Source organism: Carcharhinus amblyrhynchos, chromosome 11 (assembly GCF_965287045.1).
Source record: "Carcharhinus amblyrhynchos chromosome 11, sCarAmb.v2.hapA, whole genome shotgun sequence".
NCBI lineage: Eukaryota > Metazoa > Chordata > Chondrichthyes > Carcharhiniformes > Carcharhinidae > Carcharhinus > Carcharhinus amblyrhynchos.
Genome location: NC_137334.1, coordinates 22,589,875 through 22,615,008, shown reverse-complemented (window position 1 = coordinate 22,615,008; position 25,134 = coordinate 22,589,875). Strand labels below are relative to the sequence as shown.

At 46.4% G+C, this 25,134-nt stretch overlaps 1 protein-coding gene across 1 annotated transcript in view; it reads right to left on the bottom strand.

The window, feature by feature from the left end:
- ahr1b (aryl hydrocarbon receptor 1b) overlaps nucleotides 1-25,134 on the bottom strand; it is a 133,521-nt gene that overhangs the window by 29,881 nt on the left and 78,506 nt on the right. Inside the window, exons 4-7 of the mRNA XM_080198758.1 lie at nucleotides 16,098-16,187; nucleotides 11,133-11,256; nucleotides 10,154-10,284; nucleotides 220-422 (exon numbers count right to left, since the gene is read on the bottom strand). Coding sequence (XP_080054884.1) covers nucleotides 220-422; nucleotides 10,154-10,284; nucleotides 11,133-11,256; nucleotides 16,098-16,187 — 548 coding nt within the window. The remainder of the gene's footprint in view (nucleotides 1-219; nucleotides 423-10,153; nucleotides 10,285-11,132; nucleotides 11,257-16,097; nucleotides 16,188-25,134) is intronic.

Sequence of the window (25,134 nt, the reverse complement as noted above, 5' to 3'; positions counted from 1 at the left end):
CTCCTCTGCACTCCCTCCAAGGCCAAAATATCCTTGCGCAGGTGCGGCACCCAAAACTGCGCACAGTACTCCAGCTGCGGCCTCACCAATGCCCTATACAGCTGCAGCAAGACCTCCATGTAAGGTGGACATTAAATTGGGATGGAAAGGGAGGATGGTTTGCTTTACAACTCCTCAGTGTTGACCGTGGTTCTTTTCACTTTTGCCCCCGTTTCTTACTTGGCATCGCAGGCAAGCGGCGTGAAGTCCAGCTTGTGTTTAGTCCTGAAGATCATGTTCTTGGTCCGGATCTCCAGGATGGACGGAGACTGGAGGGGGGTTGCCACGGCAAACAGGGCCAGCTGAGGGGGGATGGGAGTGCCGTCCTCCGCTTTCTTATTCTGCCCGTGGAGGAACTTCAGCCGCCCCTGGAAGTTGAGAGCCTGGGAGAAAAGGAGAGGGCCCGTCAGGGAGAAAAAAAACCAGTCTCGAGGTGATAATGGAAAGAAGGAAGACACTGAACATTCACACACACATTCCAAATGTGAAAACCTCCTGGGAAATATGGCGGAGTTGGGGAGAGGGAGTTCTGCTAATCATAGAATCCTACTGTGCAGGAAGAGGCCATTCAGTCCATCGAGTCTGCACCAACAACGATCCCACCCATGTTCTATCCCAGTAACCCCACATATTTACCCCTCTAAGCTATGCATCCTGGGAACTAAAGGGCAATTTAGCTTGGCCAATCCACCTAACCTGCACATCTTTGGATTGTGGGAGGAATGATGTGGAGATGCCGGCGTTGGACTGGGGTAAACACAGTAAAAAGTCTGACAACACCAGGTTTTAGTCCAACCGATTTATTTGATAGTAAACTCACAAGCTTTCAAGGGGACTCCCTCTTCATCAGGTGAATGGAGAGTTCTGGCCTCAGACAGAGCATATAAAGCACAGACAGTTTACAGATTACTGATTAGAATGCGAATCCTTACACCTAACCTGCTATTCAAGTCATAAAGTGGCCAACAATGTGAGTGGAAGGAGCACTGATCACAGTTTAAAGAGATGTGTATTGTCTCCAGACAGTACAGTAAGTGAGGTTTTGCAAACCCAGGCAAGTCACGGGGGTTACAGATAGTGCGACATGAACCCAAGGTCCCTGTTGAGACCGTCCTCATGTGTGCGGAACTTGGCTATCAGTCTCTGCTCAGTGACTCTGCGCTGTCGTGTGTCATGAAGGCTGCCTTGGAGAATGCTTACCCGAAGGTCAGAGGCTGAATGCCTGTGACCACTGAAGTGTTCGCCAACAGGAAGGGAACAGTCTTGCCTGGTGATTGTCGAGTGATGTTCATTCATCCGTTGTCGTAGTGTCTGCATGGTCTCCCCAATGTACCATGCTTCGGGACATCCCAAAGAAAGGATGCAAGAAAGGATGTCCCGAAGCATGGTACATTGGGGAGACCATGCAGACACTACGACAACGGATGAATGAACATCGCTCGACAATCACCAGGCAAGACTGTTCCCTTCCTGTTGGCGAACACTTCAGTGGTCACGGGCATTCAGCCTCTGACCTTCGGGTAAGCATTCTCCAAGGCAGCCTTCACGACACACGATAGCGCAAAGTCGCTGAGCAGAGACTGATAGCCAAGTTCCGCACACATGAGGACGGTCTCAACAGGGATCTTGGGTTCATGTCGCACTGTCTGTAACCCCCGTGACTTGCCTGGGTTTGCAAAACCTCACTTACTGTACTGTCTGGAGACAATACACATCTCTTTAACCTGTGATCAGTGCTCCTTCCACACACATTGTCGGCCACTTTAGGACTTGAATAGCAGGTTAGGTGTAAAGATTCGCATTCTAACCAGTAATCTGTAAACTGTCTGTGCTTTATACGCTCTGTCCGAGGCCAGAACTCTCCATTCACCTGACGAAGAGGGAGTCCCCTCGAAAGCTAGTGAGTTTACTATCAAATAAATCGGTTGGACTAAAACCTGGTGTTAACATAGAACATAGAACATTACAGCGCGGAACAGGCCCTTCGGCCCACAATGTTGCGCCGAGTGTTGTCAGACTTTTTACTGTGGGAGGAAACCAGAGCACCCAGAGAAGGAGGAGGTGCAGACTCCGCACAGACAGTGACCCAAGCCGGGAATCGAACCCGGGTCCCTGGCGCTCTGAGGCAGCAATGGTAACCAGTCAAGTTTTGGTCTCCTTACTTAAGGAGTAAACTGGAGGCAGTTCAGGGAAAGTTCACTAAGGATGAAAGGGTTGTCTTATGAGGAAAGGCTGAGCAAGTTGGGCCTATACTCATTGGAATGTGCCAACCATTTGCTTTTTAAGTCCAGTGTTTTCAACATGCACTCTCTCCAGGGTACAGGGTACACCGTCCATGGAAGAATGGGAAACACAAACATGAAAACAAAAGGCCTCACATACTCCTGCTGGGTTCAAGTCAATGGGTGTTGCTACCTGTCGCTGCAGAAGAACATACGAAACAGGAGGAGCTGGCAATTCAGTCCATCAAGCCATCCCCACTATCCAATAAGATCATACCTGATCCAACCGCGGCTTTAACTCCCCTGTCTCGTCTTTTCACACATAACCTTGACTTCGACAGTTCAAATATCTGCCGATCTCAGCCTTAAATGCGTTCAATGATCCAGTCTCCGCAGCGACGAAAAGTCCCCGCTCTCTGAAAGAAAAATTTCCTTCTCACTTCCATCTCAAAGGCGCCTATTCTGAAACTGCGCTTCCTAGTGCTAGCTAACCTCATGAGGGGGAAATCATCCTCTCAGAATCTTGGATGTTTCAATAAATTCACCTTTCTGTTCTTAAACTCCAATGAGTATAGGCCCAACTTGCTCAACCTTTCCTCATAAGACAACCCTTTCACCGTCGGAGTCGACCTGGTGAACCTTCCCTGAACTGCTTCCAGTCTACCCCTCCTTAAGTAAGGAGGCTAAAACTTGAGGCAGGCTCTCACCGAGGCCCTGTATAGTTCGAGCAAGGATTCCCTACTTTTATATTCCGTCCCCTTAAAACAAAGGCCGCTGTTTCATTTTTAATTTATTTATTTGTGTCACAGGTAGGCTTATATTAACACTGCAGTGAAGTTACTGTGAAAATCCCCTAGTTACCACACTCCGGCATCTGTTCGGGTACACTGAGGGAGAATTGAGCATAACCAATGCACCTAACCAGCATGTCTTTCCAACGGTGGGAGGAAATCTATGCAGGCACAGGGAGAACGTGCAAACTCTGCACAGTGATCCAAGCTGGGAATCGAACTTGGGTCCCTGGCGCAGTGAGGCAGAAGTGCTAAGCACTGTGCCACCGTGCCTGCCTGCCTAATTATATTTTGTACCTCTTCCTTAACGTATCGTGATCCATTTACAACGACACCCTCTTTTACCTTCTCCCCACACTTCACATATCCGAATGGTGAGGACTCACAATTATTTTTTTCGAATCACCCAGTCACTCACATTTCTCAGTGAAACAACATCCCAACTCACCGCCAATTTTCTTTCTGACATTTCCTCACCATGTTAGGGGTTGTGGGTTTTAACAGGAAGGAGAGGATGTGATTTGCACGCCTGGATTCAAGCTAACACGCGACAGGTTTTATTGAAGAGGTGCTCTCTGCACTGACAGTTTACTAAACTGAGAGTGAAACAGCAGCTCGTGCAACACCCTAATGACATCACCTTCAAATTATAACAGAAAGTGATTAGCCCCTTACTCCTGCACGCAGCATTGAATTGTGAGACGCATTGTATTAACATCTTTGTATCAGTTTGAGGCAATCCCACCTCACTCACCAAGTTCTTAGGGAGCTGGTCCTTTTGATTGCGAGAGCATGAGGGAACAAAGTGTGAGTGAGGCTTCCGGCAAGTGGTGACCTGAGACGGGGTGGGATCGGACGACGTTACTGAGATGGAAATCAGTCTCCTTAGTGACGGAGTAGGCTTAGTAATGGGACCCGGATTGGATTCCCGATTTGGGTCACTGTCTGCAGGGAGTCTGGCCGTGCCTTGCGTAGGTTTCCTCCGGGTGCTCTGGTTTCCTCCAACAGTCCGAAAGATGTGCTGGTTAGGTGCATTGGCCGTGCTAAATTCTCCCTCAGTGTACCCGAACAGGAGCCGGAGTGTGGCAACTTGGGAATTTTCACAGTAACTTCATTACAGTGTTAATATAAACCTACTTCTGACACTAATAAATAAACTTTAAAACATTGTGCGAGGTGAGGAGATGTACCTGAGAAGATCGTAACGACACAATTGGAACCAAGCGTCCAGTTCACCCAAGATATGATTGATTCTAATGGTTACACCTTTGAAAGGTTGAAAACACCAAACAGCAAAGGTTCATCTGGGCGCCTGAGTGACCATCAGCGTCGAGATCAGTCAAACCCAGCACAGTGTCGCACAGGGGAACAGCACCACCCAGTCACTCACTATCCTGACTTGAAGTTTAAAGTTTATTTATTAGTGTGCCGCCCTCTGGAGCAGGTTCAGTTTGTTCGTAGGGCACGGGTTCCTGAGTGTGTATGTGTATCATCCCTAATGAGTGTAATTCAGCCAGAATACAAGTTCTGCTGATTATTTTCAGTTGGCTGTTAGTGTAACTATTAGCTGTTGAAAGTCGAGTTGTGAAGTGTTCTCCTATTAAAAGCTGGTTTTATATCAGTGTTTGGATGTTTAAAATGCAGGCACACGGGGTACATAGACTACAACATTCGTAACCAGGCCCAAGCATCAGAGTTGCCTTTGTAACAGACTTTGCAGGCTTTTGAATTTTGACAGACTATCAGATTAAAGAAGGCACTCAGCTCTCAGGAACCTTTCAAATTTGAATGTTGTTGACAACATCTGACCAATCCTGGTGTAGGAAAGTTGATTAGACCATCACAGTTATAAAAAGAGGAACTTAACTGCCTGTCTGCAGTTTAACTGAAAGGCTGCCACCTCTCAACACCTGGAGGGGGCAAGAGCGGCTCCCTTCCACCTTAAAACATCTCTTAAGAGAACTCTCCATCTATCTAACGAAGGGTACCAAAATCAGAAAGAGCTTATAAACAGTGGAATTGACAGAAGAACTCCAGGGGTTTTTCCAAAGCCACAAACACTTACTTGTCTATTTTTTTTAAGAGTGAGTGAATTCTGTTTTTTTTTGGTACTGAATGGTCCTTGTATTTATTTGAACAGCATTCCAGTCAAACCTTTCTTTAATCGATATATTATTTGTTTAGTTAAAGTTCCTGGTTGGTTAAATAAATAACTTGTTAACTATTCACTTAAAGTGAGCGTCAGGGACTTCTGTTAGTTACTCACTAAATGTTACTGAAGGACAGTTCACACCTTCCCATACACTTTTAACAGATTACAAAGTAAGGGATTCCTCTTTGGGAGATTAGACAGAGCTTCCTAGAAGGGATCAACCTCTGCGCCGTAACATAGCTCACTCAGGTAACTTTCACTGGTCAGTATATACACTGGGATTTGGAAAACTCCAGGCACCAACAGATTGGCCTTGTTAATAATAAATATTTATTGTATAAATAAACTTAAAAACTAAAGTAGTCAGAAGATCAACTCAGGGCAAAATACAACTGTGAAGTTATGAACAACTGGCTCCGACTTTAACAACTGCCAGGAAAGGAAGAGTTTTTAAATCCAATCCCTTTTCCAAATATCACACAAAGAATGGGACAAGCTGAAATATCTTTAAAATATGTTGAAAAGACTACTTAAATCTTAAAAATCTGAAACTATAGTTAAGAAAACCCACAAACGCCTCTACTTTCTCAGAAGACTAAGGAAATTTGGCATGTCAGCTACGACTCTCACCACCTTTTACAGATGCACTTTAGAAAGCATTCTTTCTGACGGTATCACAGCTTGGTATGGGCTCCTGCTCTGCCCAAGACCACAGAGGTCGTGAATGTAGCCCAATTCATCACGCAAACCAGCCTCCCATCCATTGACTCTGCCGCTGCCTCGGCAAAGCAGCCAGCATAATTAGGGATCCCACGCACCCCAGACATTCTCTCTTCCACCTTCTTCCAGGAGAAAAAAGACACAAAAGTCTGAGGTCACGTACCAACCGACTCAAGAACAGCTTCTTCCCTTGAATGGACCTACCTCACAGCAAGTTGATCTTTCTCTACACCCTAGCTATGACTGTAAGACTACATTCTGCACTCTCTCATTTCCTTCTCTATGAACAGTATGCTTTGTATAGCGGGCAAGAAACAATACTTTTCACTGTATTCTAAGCCTAGAATCATGTGATAATAATAAATCAGATCATATCAAAAATCAAATATGAAAAAGTTTAAAAATAATGTACTAATTAATCACAACAGAGACTTTCACCAACATTCACAGATATGAAGCTCTTCTTTGGGTGCAAGTTCTGTTGGTGAACACTATTACTCAGTGCAGCGTTAGAGACCCAGTTATTGAGTGCACAAGGTGCAACTTTAGACAGTATTTCTATGTTGGAGCTGGAAAGGGGATGTTCTCACCACAGTTACAGATTTCACTCGGCTCGGGATGAGGGGGGAAAGGGAGTTTAAGGGATCACACTACAGCCTGTGATGGAACATTCAGGTGACAGATCACAACTTTAGGGTTTCCTTACCCTGTCGTGAGATCCTAGGTTAATTTTGGGGCAGTGGGGGGTGGGGGGGACAGTTTGGAGATCGGCAGTGAAGAGGTGGCAACTCTGTTATCAAAGAGAGACAAAAAGCCCACCCTGTGAGATATCTGGGTGGATTTCTGTTCTTTATGCATTTTGACAGCTGGAGGTAACACATCTGGATTGTTGCAGGCATTCATTTATCCGAGATACATAGATATTCACTACTTGTGCTGATGGCACTGAAATAGCCAATTTATAAAAAAAACTTGTCACTTCAACTCGGGATCTATGTGGTTTCGATACCATCCATCTGTCCCGTGGACATCTGATATCGTAACTGATGAGGTTAGAGCCCACTTTTGCAATGATGTCCAACAGACTTGCTGGGGGTGGGGGGGGGAGCAGTTTGGAGTTTCAGTGACATGCTATAAGCTCCAGCGACAATGAACTCATTGGCTCATCTGCTCTGTGTCACCCCAGGAGTAAACATTGCGATATGTGACCTGATTAGCACCACGGAGAGTTCAGATTCTTTGAGGCAGGGAAGATGTCATTGCGAATCCATCAACCAAGGTCAACCGAGATTAACCACAGCAAGCGCAGAACCGTCACTGCAACTCCCAGCTGAAAGGGAATCATGGGAGAATTCGCAGCAGGACTCGGCCATTTGGCCTCTCCAGCCTGCTTCCGCCATTCCATAAGACCATAAAACACTGGGGCAGAATGAGGCCACTCGGCCCATTGAGTCTGCTCCCATCATTCAATGATGGCTGATATTTTTCTCATTCCCGTCCTCCTGCCTTTTCCCCATAACCCCGATCACCTTATTAATTAAGAATTAATTCCATAAAATCTTCTACCTCAGCTTCAACTCCCTGCTTTATAAAGAACAAAGGAAATTACGGCACAGGAACAGGCCCTTCGGCCCTCCAAGCCTGCACCGACCACGGTGCCCGATTGAACTAAAACCCCCTACCATTCCGGGGACATATCCCTCTATTCTCATCCTATTTATGTATTTGTCCAGACGCCCTGTAAAATTCACTATCGTTTCTGCTTCCAGTACCTCCTCTGGCAACGAGTTTTCGCACCCACCGCCCTCTGTGTAATAAATCTTCCTCATACATCTCCTTTAAACCTTGCCCCTCGCACCTTGAACCTCTGCCTCCTAACAATTGACTCTTCTACCCTGGGAAAAAGGTTCTGACTATCCCCTCTGTCCATGTCCCTCATAATCTTGTTGACTCCTATCAGGTCGCTCCTCAACCTCCGTTTTTCCAATGAGAACAAATCAAGTTTCTCCAGCCTCTCCTCGTAGCTAATGCCCTCCATCCCAGGCACCATCCTGGTAAATCTTTTCTGTACCCTCCCCAAAGCCTCCACATCCTTCTGGTGGTGTGGCAACCAAAATTCAACACCATATTCCAAGTGCGGCCTAACTAAGGTTCTATAAAGCTGCAATATGACTTGCCAATTTTTAAACTCAATGCCCCGGCTGTTGAAGGCAAGCATGCCGTATGCCTTCTTGACTACCTTCTCCACCTGTGTTGCCACTTTCAGTGATCTGTGTACTTTGCAGTGGACAATTTCCCCAGCCCTGCGCAGATTTCTCCGCAGAACTGAGCAGTTTTGGTGCCCTTATTTCAAGAAAGATTTTATTTCATTGGAGACAGTTCAAAGTAGGTTCACTAGGATGATCCCCGGTATGGAAGGACTGAGGAAAGGTTAAACAGGTTGGGACTCTGCTCACTGAAATTTAGAAGAATGAGAGGTGATCTCATTGAAACATATCGGATTCTTAAGCGGCTTGACAGGGTCAGTGCTGAGAGGGTGTTTCCTCTCATGGGAGAGTCTAAGACCAAAGGGCAAAGTCTCAGAATAAAGGGGCACCAACTTAACACTGAGATGAGGAGGGATTTCTGCTCTCTGAGTTTTTGAAACTCCTTGCCACAGACAGCCGAGGGGGCAGAGTCTTTGTGCATATTTAAGGCTGAGATAGATTTTTGAGCAGTAAGGGAGTCAAGGGTTACAGGGAAAGGGCAGGAATGTGGACACGAGGAATGTCAGCCCAAGGACACCCTTTCTAATCCCACCTTCCTGTACCTGGCCCATAACCCTGTAGTTTACAGCACTTAAGGTGCAGATCCAGGTACTTTTTAAGAGTTAATGGTCTCTGTCTCCACCATCAACCCAGGAAGCAAAGTCCAGATGCCCACCACCCTCTGCGTAAAAAGTTTCTTCCTCATGTCCCCTCTCCACCTACTGCCACTTATCCTCTGTCTGTATCCCCTGGTTCCAGAATTCTCCAACAAGGGAAACAATTTTCTCTTGTCCACTCTATCTCTTCCCCTCATAATCTTGTACGCCTCCATCAGGTCACCCTTTGTTCCAAGGAAAACAATCCCAAACCTATCCAATCTCTTCTCAAAGCTACACTTTTCTAGGTCTGGCAACATTCTTGTCAACCTCCTCTACACTCTCTCCAGAGTAATTAAGTCCTTCCTGTAATGTGGTGATCAGAACTCCACACAATACTCCAGTTGTGGCCTCAACCAGAGTCTTACACAATTCCAACATTCTATACTTCTGCCGATGAAGGAGGGTATTTCCATATGCCTTCTTTGGCAGCTTGTTTACCTGAACTGCTGCCTTTGGGGACCTGTGTGCTTGTATGGTAAGATCTCTCAATTCATCTACCCTTCTTCGTATATTCCCATTTATTGTGTGCTCCCTAAAACTGTTTGACTTCCCTCTCAAGGGATGTGGAGAGAAAGCAAGAGTATATCATTGAGATAGAATCCTACAGTGCAGAAAGAGGCCCTTCAGCCCATCGAGTCTGCACTGACCACAATCCCACCCAGGCCCTACCCCCATATACTATACCCACTAATCCCTCTAACCTATGCATCCCTGGACACTAAGGAGCAATTTCTTAGCATGGCCAATCAACCTAACCCGCACATCTTTGGACTGTGGGAGGAAACCAGAGCACCCAAAAGAAACACACGCAGACACGAGGAGGATGTGCAAACTCCATACAGACAGTGACCCGAGCCAGGAATTGAACCCAGGACCCTAGCGCTATGAAGCAGCAGTGCTAACCACTGTGCTACCCTAGAGGACCAGCCCTGATCATACTGAATGGTGAAGCAGCCTGGAAGGGCAGAATGGCCTATTCCTGCTCCTAATTTCTACGCTTCAAAGTCCCACTAGCAGAGAGCTGTCCTCAATGCATCACAACGTAGGGAATTTTATAAAGAATGCATAACCAGTTGCTCGAAGGTATCGAACTTGGGTTTTGCTGCAAGGAGGGCAATGTTGTCAGAACTTTTCTCCTTGCACCCTTTAGGACAAACACAGGAACACCAAATTTCAAACAATCGCAACTACTGACACTACAGGAGAAAGGGGTGCTGTTTGTTCAGTTAGTTGATTGGCCAAGTCATGGTAACGTTTCCAGCCAGCAAGAACACAAATGAGAAACCGTTCGCTGCCAGCACGCTGATTGAAGATGGCGACATACCAAGAAACCAGACGAATTGTCCAACAAACAACGGAATCGACAGACAAAGTTCCTCTCGAGAAAGGATGTGTTCTCTGGTGGTAACTGTTCAGGATTGTAGGGGGTGATAGCTGTCGAGGTAACTTTGTCGCCTGAGGGAGACAGAAGCACAGTTTAAACATTCGGTAAACTGGTGTAATAATGATGGAGAAACAGTTCCTCTGACGTGTGACAAGGCTAGGTGTGCGTGCACGTGGAGGAAAAGTGAATGCCACTACGTTGCTACAAGGCTGGAAAATTAGCGCTGTCCCATCATCCATTGCTGCCCCCCTGCGCCTCAGAACTGTCAACACCCAGAATATTACACAAAAGATCCCCCACGTGTTTTAGCCATGGTGGCACCACTGGGCAGAACACCAGCGAGCCCCACATTTGCTCAATGCACACTGGAAACTTGGCATCCAGTGCCCAAAAGCAGCCTTCAAACTCGACCTCTGCACCAGCTAGAGAGAACTGATCTCAACAATTGGACTCAGTGCCGCTGGGCTCGAGGTGTGCTGGGTGGAGGGGGGGTGGGGTGGAGTGAGGGTGTTGTAATCAGCTGCTCAGGACAGGATGTTGGCCTGATGCACCCTGGAGTCTCAGATACCAGCTGAAATGGCCAAACCAGCCACTCAGCTGAGGAAGGAAGCCCAATGCCAACGTCACATGGCAATTAGGAACAATGTTGGCACTGCCCAGTGATGCTTGCATCCCGAGAATGAAGTTAAAGGGAGTATCGCCCTCCTCATTGTTCTACCCCTGTCCCCTCCCCCCAGCTCCGTCTCTCAAACCCAAAACGCAGCATTTGCTAACCGCTCCCCGTACGTTTGTCTCCATCTCCCAGTCTCCTCTTACTAGCCGTGACCCTGTCTGGCAATCTGGACCTTGGGCCTTTCCCAAAAGATGGCGAAAGTTGGAGAAAATGGAAGTGCTGAGGAGCGATGTCTCTTCCACTTGCCTGCTCGAGGTTTCTCTGCCTCGGTGACGATTGGCGGGTTCAGGGCCCAGTGAAGGTTTCGACGGAACTCTTGCTGGTCTTCGGTGTGAATCAACTCAAACACGCTTTGGTGCATCACATCAGTCTGATGATAGAGGACATTGAAAAGCTTGAGTGCCGAGCCAGCTAGTTTCTTAATGTTATCTTTCACAATAAAGCCCTTAGAACAGTGGTCGCGACATTCCTCCAGTTACTCAGGTAACAATAACAAGAACGATTTGTCAATTTGCAACTAAATCCAGAAGTAATCCTGTTCTGCCGATTGACTAAACAAGCTTGACAGGGACCCATTGTCGAACATTAGGATATAAGAGATAAGAGCAGCAGCAGACCATTTGGTCTCCACACACTACTCCATGTTGACTGAGTACAATTTTGTCTTTTGAAAAGCATTTGGGCAGTTACATGGGTAAGATGGGTACAGAGGGATATGGGCCAAATGCGGGCAATTGGAACTAACCTAGTGGTTAAAAAAAGGGCAGCATGGACAAGTTGGGCCGAAGGGCCTGTTTCCAAGCTGTAAACCTCTATGACTCCTTAACTCAATGCAATCATGGCTGATCCTCTAACTCAATGTCACCTCCTTCCCGATTCCATTGCCCCTTGTTTTAATTCAGGTCAGAAACTTCAGAGTCCATCTGGGTCATTTTCCACTTAAGTTTGGTTAGGATAAGCATGAGATGTTTCATAAAGTCATAGAGTCATTGAGGTTTACATCATGGAAACAGGCCCTTCAGCCCAACTGGTCCATGCTGACCTTTTTTTTAAACCACTAAGCGAGAACCAATTGCCCACATTTTGCCCATATCCCTCTATACCCAGTTTACACATGTAACCGTCTATAGTCATTGATGTTTACAGCATAGAAACTTCAGGTATGAATCAAATGACCCATGAGGGAGCTTTTACCAAACAAGGTTTATTTAAGAATAGAGTTAACATATATAGTAAGAAAATTAGCAATAAATTCTTATCAATTACAAACAACATCAAAGCAACCACGATAATGTATAACCTTTAACAAATATAGGAGCTGTCCCAATCAAACCAATCCCATAAACAAGACCTTCCAAACAGGTTTAATACAGCATGCACTAATGCTCACGTGATACCGGACTTGAGTCCTTTGGTTGAAGTCTGCATTTCTCTGGATGGACTCAGACCAGTTTGAAGTCAGCACAGCTTCCCAAAACACCAGGGACTGAGGCAAGCCACCAGCAGCTGATTCCCCCCTTCAGAAAGGCAAGACCTTGCTTTCAGACAACCCGCAGAATCTCCAAAACCAGGGAGAAAGAGAAACCTTTTTTCAGCTTGAGGGGGCTTCTAAAACTAAAACCCAAAATCTGTAGCTCCAAACTGAGGGGCAAGGTTTAAAGGAGGCAAGTTTTTTATACAGAGGGTGGTGGGCGCCTGGAACTCGCTGCCGGGGGAGGTAGCGGAAAGCAGAAACGATAGTGACTTTTAAGGGGCGCCTTGACAAATACAGGAATAGGATGCAAATAGAGGGATATGGTTCCTGGAAGGAGAGGGGGCTTTAGTTCAGTCGGGCAGCATGGTCAATGCAGACTTGGAGGGCCAAAGGTCCTTTATCTTGAGATGATGAGCCCGAGTTCTACGTTCTCCAGCCAGTGCAGGGACGCCCGGTGGGGAACAATCTCTCAGCATCAACTCTGTCAAACAATCCAAGAATGTTGAGATTCATGTTGGTGTCATCGTGTACGTTTGAATGGAGATCATTAGGTGGCATGGTGGCACAGTGGTTAGCACTGCTGCCTGACAGCACCAGGGACCTGGATTCGATTTCCAGCATGCGTCACTATCTGTGTGGGGTCTGCACATTCTCCCCGTGTCGTGTGGGTTTCCTCCGGGTGCTCTGGTTTCCTCCCACACTCCAAAGATGTGCGGGTTAAGTGGACTAGCCATGCTAAGCTGCCCCTTAGTGTCAGAGGGACTAGCTAGGGTAAATCCATGGGCTTATGGAGATAGGGCCTGTGTGGGATTGTGGTTGGTGCAGACTCGATGGGCTGAATGGTCTCTTTCTGCGCTGTAGGGATTCTATAACTGCTTCTTCTAAACTCCGTGGATCCGTTCTGCTCAATCCGCACAGTCTGGCCCTATCATCCTGATTCCCAACACCAAATGGTCTTCATTGCGATGTTGTTGGGAAGCATTTTGTTTTGGGATAAGGTACCGCACAGTAGGCTGCTAAATAAGATGAGAGCCCATAGTGTAGCGGGTAGTATTTTACCATGCATAGAGGATTGGCTAACTGATAGAAGGCAGAGAGTTGTGATAAGAGGGGTATTTTCAGAATGGCAACCTGTAGTGGAGTGCCACAGCGATCAGTGCTGGAGCCACAATTATTCACAATATATATTAGTGTGAGAAGTGAATGTACTGTTGCAAAGTTTGTGGATGGCAGAGAAATATGTGGGAAGGCAAGTGGTGAGGATGTCACAGAGTCTACAGAGGGATACGGAAGGTTAAGTGAAAGACTTGGCACATGGAATATAATGTAGGAAAATGTAAAGCTACGTGCTTTGGTAGGAAGAATAAAGGAGCTCAATATGATTTAAATGGAGAAAGACTGCAGAAAGCTGCAGCATGGAGGGAATTGGGGGCTGTCGTGCAAAAATCACAAAGAGCTAGGACGCAAGTGCAGCATTTGCACTTGGGGCAAAGGGGGTCAAAAGGGGGGAAGGCAGGAACAGATTAATGATTTGGATGATGATCGTCCAAAGGTGGGCGAGTTAGGTTGATTGGCCATGGTAAATTGCCCCTTAGTTTTAGGCGGACTAGCAGCTTAAACACATGAGAGGATAGGGGCTGGGTGGGATTGTGTTTGGTGCAGGCTCAATGGCCTCCTTCTGCACTGTTGGGATTCTGTGATCAGCTGTGATTGCAATGATTGGTGCAGCAGGCTCGAGGGGCTGAATGGCCAAGTCTTGCTTCTAGTTTCTATGTTTCTAAAACAGGATGGTCAGAATCTGAAGCTCAAAATAACAGCAAGGCCTTGAATGTATTAAAGAACCTTTCTGGAATGCATTGTGATTTATGTCTGTTGTTTACACTGCAAATTGATCAGTACCTCCGAAGTTTGTTAACCATGTGATGTTGACACCAGTGCTGGCAACGTTTATGGGGGAGCTTGTACTGTTCAGCATGTGAACTCAGTCTGAGGGTCACTGACAGCCTGGCTACCTGGACAACCAGGCCTGAGGCCTGTAATCAGGCTGAGGATGCCCAATCTCTGCAACTCGCTCGAGAAAGGCTACAGGCCTGTATAAAATCAATAAAAATTCACACTCTCACAGTTCATAACCAAAGACCATTAATCTAGAATTATCCTGTGGCAAATAGTTCAGCCCCAGAACTTGGGGGTTGCATCCTGGGTTGGGTGGACTGGCCATGGTAAATTGCCCTCAATGTCCAAAGATGTGCAGGTCAGGTGGATTGTCCCTTAGTGCCAAAAGCTGTGCATTTTGGGGGGATTAGCCATGCAAAATTGTCCCTTCATGTCCAAAGTTATGTGGGTTGGGTGGATTGGCCATGCTAAATAGCTATTTAATGTCTAAAGATGTACAGATTAGGTGGATTGGCCATGCTAAATTGCCCCACAGTGTATAAAGATGTGCAGGTTAAGTGGATTGGCCATGCTAAATTACCACTTAGTGTCTAAAGATGTAGGTGAATTGGCCATGCTAAATTGCTTCTTCATGTCCAAAGTTATGTGGGTTGGGTGGATTGGCCACATTAAATTGCCCCTTAGTGACCAAAGATGTGCAGGATATGAGGATTGGCCATGCTAAATTGCCCCTTAGTGTCCTAAGTTGTGTAGGTTAAGTGGATTGGCCATGCTACATTGCCACTTAGTGTCTAAAGATGTACCGGTTAGGTGGATTGGCCATGCTAAATTGCCCCTTAGTGACCAAAGATGTACAGGTTAGATGGATTGGCCGTGCTAAATTGCCCCACAGTGTACAAAGGTTAGGGGGATTAGCGGGGTACATACGTGGGTACACATGTGGTGTTGTGGGATAAGGCCTGGGTATGAGTTGGTGCAGATTTGATGGGCTGAATGGCCATCTTCTGCAATGGAGGTTATCTATTGTATTTGAACATTACAATGTTTTAAGCCGAAATGTTACCACCGTTCATGCCAGTGGAATTTTGTCATCTCATTGCAGTGAGTGGAGATGAGGCTGGTTGCCAAGTTCTCTGACCTTGCTGCAGCGGGAACATGGCGTGAGTGGGAGGTAAGATCACACCTTTAGAGTTCAGTTTACACATCTGGAAATTTCAGTCACCACACCCCCCCCCACCAAACCCTGTAGGCAAGTGACATTCTCTGTCTCAGAAGTAGCCAACAGCCATGAAAGACTGAAACGTGGCCTGGGCAGTGTGGCTGGAATTGCAGAGTTAGAAAGAGAAGGGACAGGAGCCAGCAGGCCATTCAGCCCACAGATTTTTCCATTGCAAGGAAGACATTGCCCAACTCCCACCTCTGTCTCAGCCACCCCTGACTCTGCTCTAACCAGCCACAACTTAACTGGACCTAGCAACAGAATCAGTCCCTTCACTCTTGTCCTTCTCTACATTCCTCCCCTGAAGATACGGACAAATGCTCGCAGTCACAGCATCCAACAATGATGGCTTGGAGCTCTATCATCATGTTTTTATCTTATTCATTTATGGGACATGTGCATTACTGGCTAGACCAGCATTTCTTATCATCCCTTGAGAAGGTGCTGGTGAGCTGCCTTCTTTAGCTGGAATCGATCCCGGGACCCTGGCGCTATGGGTATCCATTGGGAGATCCAGTTATTATCGACAGTTTCTTTTTCAGATATTCCCAATCGTGCCGAGTCATCAAAGACTCACCCTTTAACTGGAAGGAATATAATGGTGGTTTTCCGTGTTACTAACCTGGTGAAATCCCAGATAATCCTGAATGGTATGGGAAACGTAGAAAATGAGTCCGTCCGCTGTGACAACCAGGACAAAGCCATTGAGAGCCTAGAGGGAAAAGCGAAAAGGAAATGGATATTAGTCACCAGGACAAACTGGAAAGTAAACATAAGAACGAGGAGGAGGATTGGGCCATCAGGCCCCTCGAGCCTGCTCCGCCATTCAATAAGATCATGGCTGATCTTTTCATGGACTCAGCTCCACTTACCTGCCCACTCACCATAACCCTTAATTCCTTTACTGTTCAAAAATCTGTCTATCCTTGCCTTAAAAACATTCAATGAGGTAGCCTCAACTGCTTCACTGGGTAGGGAATTCCACAGATTCACAACTCTTTGGGTGAAGAAGTTCCTCCTCAACTCAGTACTAAATCTGTTCCTCTTCATATTGAGACCATGCCCCCTAGTTCTAGTTTCACCCGCCAGTGGAAACAACTTCCCTGCTTCTATCTTATCCATTTCCTTAAAAGTCCCGGTGAAATCAGGTGTGTGCATTAATCCACTGACCAATAGGGATGTGACTGAGAAGATTGGGAACCCAGGGGATTTATCTACTGCAAGATAAATACAATATCACGGTGCCTCACAGTGCCAGGGACCTGAGTTCAACTCTGGCCTTGGGTCACTGTCTGTGTGGAGTCTGTACGTTCCCCCTGTGTCTGCATAGATTTCCTCCAGGTGCTCTGCTTTCCTCCCACCATCCATGGATTGGCCATGATAAATTGCCCCTTAGTGTCCAATTTTCAAGTTTGCTGACGACACCATTGCAGTGGGTCGGATCTCAAACAATGACGAGACAGAGTACAGGAATGAGATAGAGAATCTGGTGAACTGGTGCGGCGACAATGATCTCTCTCAATGTCAACAAAACAAAGGAGATAGTCATCAGCTTCAGGGAGGGCAGTGGAGGACGTGCCCCTGTCTATATCAACAGGGAACAAAGCAAAAATGGTCAAGAGCTTCAAATTTTCAGCTGTCCGGATCATCAACAACCTGTCCTATTCCCCCCATGCTGACACTATAGTTAAGAAAGAACCACCAATGATTCTACTTTTTCAGAAGACTAAGGAAATTTGGCTACGACTCTCACCAACTTTTCCAGATGCACCATTGAAAGCATTCTTTCTGGTTGTATCACAGCTTGGTATGGGCTCCTGCACTGCCCAAGACCGCAAGGAGCTACAAAAGGTTGTGAACGAAGCCCAATCCATCACACAAACCAGCCTCCCATCCATTGACTCTGGACCCGATTTTACCACTGCGTCCGGGCGTGAAACCGTGATAAAGTCGGGTGTGAGGCCATTAGGGCAACCTGCAGCCCCCCCCCCCCCCCCCCGGTCCGTGCAGATTGCTACTTTACCGAAACCCGGGAATGGCGGCGATTCGATTCATAGAACATAGAACACTAAAGCATAATCAGGCCCTTCGGCCCACAAGTTGCGCCGATCACATCTATACCTACCAATCCATAGAACTACCTGTAACTCCCAATGCCATTAGATCCCGTATACTCATCCAGAAGTCTTTTAAAAGACCCCCAGTTCTGCCCAATACTGCAAGGAACTACAAAAGGTTGTGAATATAGCCCAATCCGTCACGCAAACCATCCACTGACTCTGTCTACACTTCCCACTGCCTCAGAAAAGCAGCCAGCATAATTGAGGACCCCACGCACCCCGGACATTCTCTCTTCCACTTTCTTTCAAAGGGAAAAAGGTACAAAAGTCTGAGGTCATGTACCAGCCAACTCAAGAACAGCTTCTTCCCTGCTGCCATCAGACTTTTGAATGGACCTACCTTATATTAAGTTGATCTTTCTCTACAACCTATCTATCTATGACTGTAACATTACATTCGGCACTTTCCCGTTTCCTTCTCTACGAACAGTATGCTCTCTTTATAGCATACAAGAAACAATACTTTTCACTGTAATTTAGTATACGTGAAAATAATAAATCAAATCAAATCAAATCCCACGGTCCAAAGATGTGCTGGCTAGGTTGATTAGCAATGCGTTTAAGGAGACTAGCAGGGTAAATACGTGGGGTTACGGGGATAGGGCCTGGATGGGATTGTGGTCAGGGCAGGCTCGATGGTTCAAATGGCCTCATTCTGCATTGTAGGGATTCTATGAGTCTATGATCTCTGATCTCCTCCAAACCTACAACCCTCTGAGATCTCTGCACTCCTCCAATTCAGGCTCTTGTACATCCCTGCTTCTAATCGCTCCACCACTGGCGGCCATGCCTTCAGCTACTAAGGTCCCAAGCGTTACCACTTCCATCCATCCCCTTCCAGCGTCCGCGGTAATTTGCTTTTATCGAGTGAGGTTTGGGTGGTAGCTTGCGGGGAAGTTGAAAAGCGGATCTCAGCAGGGTGGTAAACAGTTGACTTTTCGATCTGTGAACACGCCCTGGTTGATCCCGCCTTCCTGACATTATAAAAGCGAGCGATCCACATCAGTCGCAAAGCTTTTGACCTACAAGCGAGCCCCATACTGGCAAACAAATTTCTTCCATCCCCAGCTGCTTGCTGGCGCAGTGTTCAGTCGCAGGAATCCTTACAGTAAAGGGAAAACAGACCTTCATAAAAACTGAGTGCGGGGAGGGGAAGAAAAAGTCAAAGAATATTTTTCCAAGTCCCTTGCCAAAGTTGACAAGTTAAATCATTGTTTTTCTCTTGCGGCCAAGTTCAATCCTCCTGTTATTAATAATGGCTGTAATTTTAAGGCAATATTTAATGGAATGATTTTGCGATTGTTCAATTCATATAAACAAAAGATTTTCACTTCATTCGCATTTTTCCTTGAAAATTAACTGGCTATTATTCGAGCTTAATTCTCACTTCTTGACGTCAGGTAGGTTTCCTTTGTAAAGCAAGCATGGGTCGTTCATAACTTTGATGTGGTGAAGTCAACTAGCTGCGCAGCCTAACCATTCACTGTTTCGCTCCTGTCATCTATCACTGCACAGGGTAGCACAGTGGTTAGCACTGCTTAGTCAAAGCGCCAGGGACCCAGGTTCGCTTCCAGCCTCGGGTCACTGTCTGTGTGGAGTTTGCACGTTCTCCCAGTGTCTGTGTGGGTTTGCTCCAGTTTCCTCTACTCTCTGTGAAGACTAAGGAAATTTGGCATGTCAGCTAAAACTCTCACCAAATGCATCATAGAAAGCATTTTTTTCTGGTTGTATCACAGCTTGGTATGGCTCCAGTTCTGCCCAATACTGCAAGGAACTACAAAAGGTTGTGAATATAGCCCAATCCATCACGCAAACCATCCATTGACTCTGTCTACACTTCCCACTGACTCAGCAAAGCAGCCAGCATAATTGAGGACCCCATGCAGCCCGGATATTCTCTCTTCCACTTTCTTTCAAAGGGAAAAAGGTACAAAAGTCTGAGGTCACGTACCAACCAACTCAAGAACAGCTTCTTCCCTGCTACCATCAGACTTTTGAATGGACCTACCTTATATTAAGTTGATCTTTCTCTACAACCTATCTATCTATGACTTTAACACTACATTCTGCACTTTCCTGTTTCCTTCTCTATGAACAGTATGCTCTCTGTATAGCACACAAGAAACAATACTTTTCACTGTAATTTAATATATGTGAAAATAATAAATCAAATCAAATCAACTCCCACAGTCCAAAGATGTGCTGGCTAGGTTGATTAGCCATGCGTTTAAGGAGACTAGCAGGGTAAATACGTGGGGTTACGGGGATAGGGCCTGGATGGGATTGTGGTCAGGGCAGGCTCGATGGTTCAAATGGCCTCCTTCTGCATTGTAGGGATTCTATGAGTCTATGATCTCTGATCTCCTCCAAACTTACAACCCTCTGAGATCTCTGCACTCCTCCAATTCAGGCCTCTTGTACATCCCTGCTTCTAATCGCTCCACCACTGGCGGCCATGCCTTCAGCTACTAAGGTCCCAAGCTTTACCACTTCCATCCACCCCCACACACCCAACCTAATTCTCTCCATCTCTTTTTTCATAGAACATAGAACATATAACACTACAGCACAAACAGGCCCTTCGGCCCACCAGTTGCACCGATCACTTCTACACCTACTAAGCCATAGACCTATCTATAACCCCCAATCCCATTAGATCCCATATATTCATCCAGAAGTCTTCTAAAAGACCCCAGCGAGTTTGCCTCCACCACCACCGACAGCAGCCGATTCCATTCACTTACCACCCTCCGAGTGAAAAACTTACCCCTAACATCTCCACTGTACTTGCTTCCCTGCACCTTAAACCTGTGTCCTCTTGTAGCGACCATTTCAGCCCTGGGAAATAGCCTCTGAGAATCCACCCTATCTATTCCTCTCAACATCTTATAAACCTCTATCAGGTCGCCTCTCAACCTTCGTCTCTCCAGGGAGAAGAGTCCCAGCTCCCTCAACCTATCTTCATAAGGCATGCCTCCCAATCCAGGCAACATCCTTGTAAATCTCCTCTGCACCCTTTCAATAGTTTCCTTTGGAGATCCTCCTTAAAATCTCTCTATTTTTGCCCAACAATCCGAATATCTCTCTTTGTGTCTCAGTGTCCAATTCTGTTTGATAATGCACCGGGAATGTTTAACTGCTTTGTTGATGCTATATAAATGAAGTGGAAATGGTCGAAAGCTTCAGGTTTTTAGGTGTCCAGATCACCAACAACCTGTCCTGGTCCCTCCATGCTGACAGTATAGTTAAGAAAGCCCACCAACACCTCTACTTTCGCGGAAGACTAAGGAAATTCGGCACGTCAGCTACAGTTCTCACCAGCTTTTACAGATGCATCATAGAAAGCATTTTGTCTGGTTGTCACAGCTTAGTATGGTTCCTGCTCTGCCCAAGACTGCAAGGAACCACAAAGGGTTGTAAACGAAGCCCAGTCCATCACGCAAACCAGCCTCCCATCCATTGACTCTGTCCACACTTCCCGCAGCCAGCATAATTAAGGACCCACTCCATCCCGAACATACCAACTTCTTCCATTGGGAAAAAGATGCAAAACTCTGAGGTCATGTACTAACCAACTCAAGAACAGCTTCTTCCCCGCTGCCATCAGACTTTTGAATGGTCACATTACATACTAAGCTGATCTTTCTCTACACCCTGTGACTGTAACACAATATTCTGCACTTTACCTTCTCCCCTCTGTATTCTATGGACAGTATGCGTTATCTGTATAGTATGCAAAAAATAATACTTTTCACCGCACCCCAATATATGCGACAATAATAAATCAAATCAAATTAAATCCTCATGGGGTGCAGTTCATAAGCTCACACCTACTCCAGTGATGATGTGGAGATGCTGGTGTTGGACTGGAGTAAGCACAGTAAGAAATCTCGGCATCAAATTAATGTCCAATAGGTTGATTTGGAATCATGAGGTTTTGGAGCCCTGCTCCTTCATCATTTGAGCGGAGAGTTCAGTTCACAAACAGGGCATATATAGACAAAGGCACAATTGCAAGATAATCATAGAAAAACTACAGCACAAACAGGCCCTTCGGCCCATAAGTTGCGCTGATCTTATCTCTACCTACTAGGCTTACCTATAACCCTCAATCCTATTAATTCTTATGTACTCATCCAGAAGTCTCTTAAAAGACCCTAATGAGTTCGCCTCCACCACCACCGACAGCAGCCGATTCCACTCACTCACCACCCTCTGAGTGAAAAACTTACCCCTGACATCTCCTCTGTACCTACTCCCCAGCACCTTAAACCTGTGTCCTCTTGTAGCTACCATTTCAGTCCTGGGAAAAAGCCTCTGACTATCCACCCAATCAATACCTCTCATCATCTTATACACCTCTATCAGGTCCCCTCTCATCCTTCGTCTCTCCAAGGAGAAAAGACCAAGCTCTCTCAACCTATCCTCATAAGGCATGCCACCCAATCCAGGCAACATCCTTGTAAATCTCCTCTGCACCCTCTCTATCCACACATCCTTCCTGTAATGAGATGACCAGAACTGAGTGCAGCACTCCAAGTGGGGTCTGACCAGGGTCTTATACAGCTGCAGCATTGTTTCCCGACTCCTAAACTCAATTACTTGATTGATGAAGGCCAGTACACCATACACCTTCTTAACCACATCCTCCACCTGCGAAGCCAATTTGAGAGTCCTATGAACACGGACCTCAAGATCCTTCTGATCTTCCACAATGCCAGGAGTCAAAATGGTTGGAATGCGAGTCTTTACAGGTAATCAAATCTTTACAGGTGCAGACAATGCAAGTAGAGAGAGGGTTAAGCATAGATTAAAGAAGTGTATATGGTCTCCAACCAGGACAGTTAGTGAGACTTTGTAAGCCCAGGCAAGTCACGGGGGTTACAGGTAGTGTGACATGAACCCAAGATCCCGGTTGAGGCCGTCCTCATGTGTGCGGAACTTGGCTATCAGTCTCTGCTCAGCGATTCTGCGCTGTCGTGTGTCTTGAAGGCCGCCTTGGAGAACGCTTACCCGAAGATCAGAGGCTGAATGCCTGTGACCGCTTCCCAACAGGAAGAGAACACTCTTGCCTGGTGATTGTTGAGTGCTGTCCATTCATCCATTGTCGTAGCGTCTGCATGGTCTCCCCCAATGTACCATGTCTCGGGACATCCTTTCCTGCAGCGTATCAGGTAGACAACAATGGCCGAGTTGCAAGAGTATGTACCGTGTACCTGGTGAATGGCGTTCTCACCTGAGATGATGGCATCCGTGTCGATGATCCGGCATGTCTTGCAGAGGTGGCTGTGGCAGGCTTGTGTGGTGGTCGCTGTTCTCCTGAAGGCTGCTCCAGGTAACTCCATTTGGATCCCTCCTTGGGTTGATGTCCTCTCTGCTGCTCAGGACGCAACTCAAAGGAGGCAAGATTGCTCACCTCAGTGTCCGAGGCAGCTTTAAAAACGCTCACTGACTCCATTTCCCTGCGTAGACTGAGCCCATCATTTGCTGAGGTAACCCTCCAAAGTAATTTGAAATATTGAGAGACATTTGGACAATGATAGTAGAAACATAGAAAATAGGAGTAGGAAAAGGCCATTTGGCCCTTCAAGCCTGCTCTACCATTCATTGTGATCATGGCTGATCATGCAACTCAATATCCTGATCCCACCTTCCCCCCATATCTTTTGACCCCTGTCACTCCAAATGCTATATCTAACTGCTTTTTGAAAATATTCAATATTTTAGCCTCAACTACTTTCTGTGGTAGTGAACTCCACACATTCACCACTCTCTGGGTGAAGACATTTCTCCTCATCCCCTCCTGAATGGTCTAATCCTCAGACTGTGACCCCTGGTTCTGGACTCCCCCACCATCAGGAATATCCTCCCCGCATCTACCCTGCCTACACCTGTTAGAATTTTGTAGGTTTCTATGAGATTCCCCCCTCATTCTTCTAAATTCCAGTGAATATAATCCCGACTGATTCAGTCTCTCCTCATACATCAGACTGGCCACCCCAGGGATCAGTCTGGTAAACCTTCTCTACACAAGATAAGCACAAATTTACCTTCTATCGTCTTATTTTGCAGTACAGGCTAATTGCTTTTCTTTTGACTACTTTAACTTAACTCTCATCACTTACTCTAAATCTAAACTTGCTTTATTCAAGTAAAATCCTTCTATGACCTAGATAAAGAATCTGAATCGTGCCTGCTGTGATGAGGACTCTGAGCAGTGGTAGAGTGGGCAGCCAGGTTACTACTGAATGGCTGCAGTGTCCCTTACGGAAGGCAGCAAGATGATGGGATTGGGTGAAATAGCAGCACCTGAATCCACTCTCAAAGTGAAAGGGTGACGCTGGTCGTGATGTAACGTGAAACCGATACCCAACTGACAGAGCGATTTGGGTAAATGTTCCCACAGAAAGGTGTATACTCACTCACACACACACACACACAAACTCTCTCTCACACACACACACACACACACACTCACTTTCACACACACACACACACACACACTCACTTTCACACACACACACACAGACACACACTTTCACACATGTGCACACACACACACGCTCTCACGTACACACTCTCTCACACACGTACTCTCTCTCACACACACACTCAGACACACACACACACACTCTTGCACACACATATAGTCATACACACACACACACATGCACAATACATACACACTCATCCAGGCATACACACACACACACACTTTCACATATTTACACACACACTTTCACATACACACTCACACACTCACACTCATACTCTCTCACACACACATGCACACACTTACACTCACACACACACACATACACACACATACTCTCTCTCACACGCACATAGCCATACACACACACACGCACAATACACACACACTCATCCAGGCATACCCACACACACAAACACACACACACACTCACACACACTTTCACATATACACACTCTCACACCCTCTCACACACACATTCTCTCACGCACACACTCAGACACACACACACTCTCTCTCTCACACACACACATAGTCATACACACACACACACTCACACACATACACACACATGCACAATACAAACATACTCATCCAGGCGTACCCACACACACACACACACAGACACACACACACACACACATTTACACACATGCTCACACACCTACACACTCACACACTTACATACACATTCTCATACACACACTCTCATACACTCTCTCCCTCACGCACACACACGCACACACACACACTGTTTCCCTCACACACACTCTCTCTCACACACACTGTCACACACTCATACATGCACACATTTTCACACATGCACACACATACACAGTCACACACAGTCTCTCACACATGCACATACACACGCTCACATTCTCACACGCACCCACACTCACACACACTCACGCACACACACTTACATACATACACACATTCTCTCTCACATACACGCTCACATCACACACACACACTCACTCGCACACACACACACACGCACAAATACACACTCTCTCACACAAATTCTCACACATGCATGCACA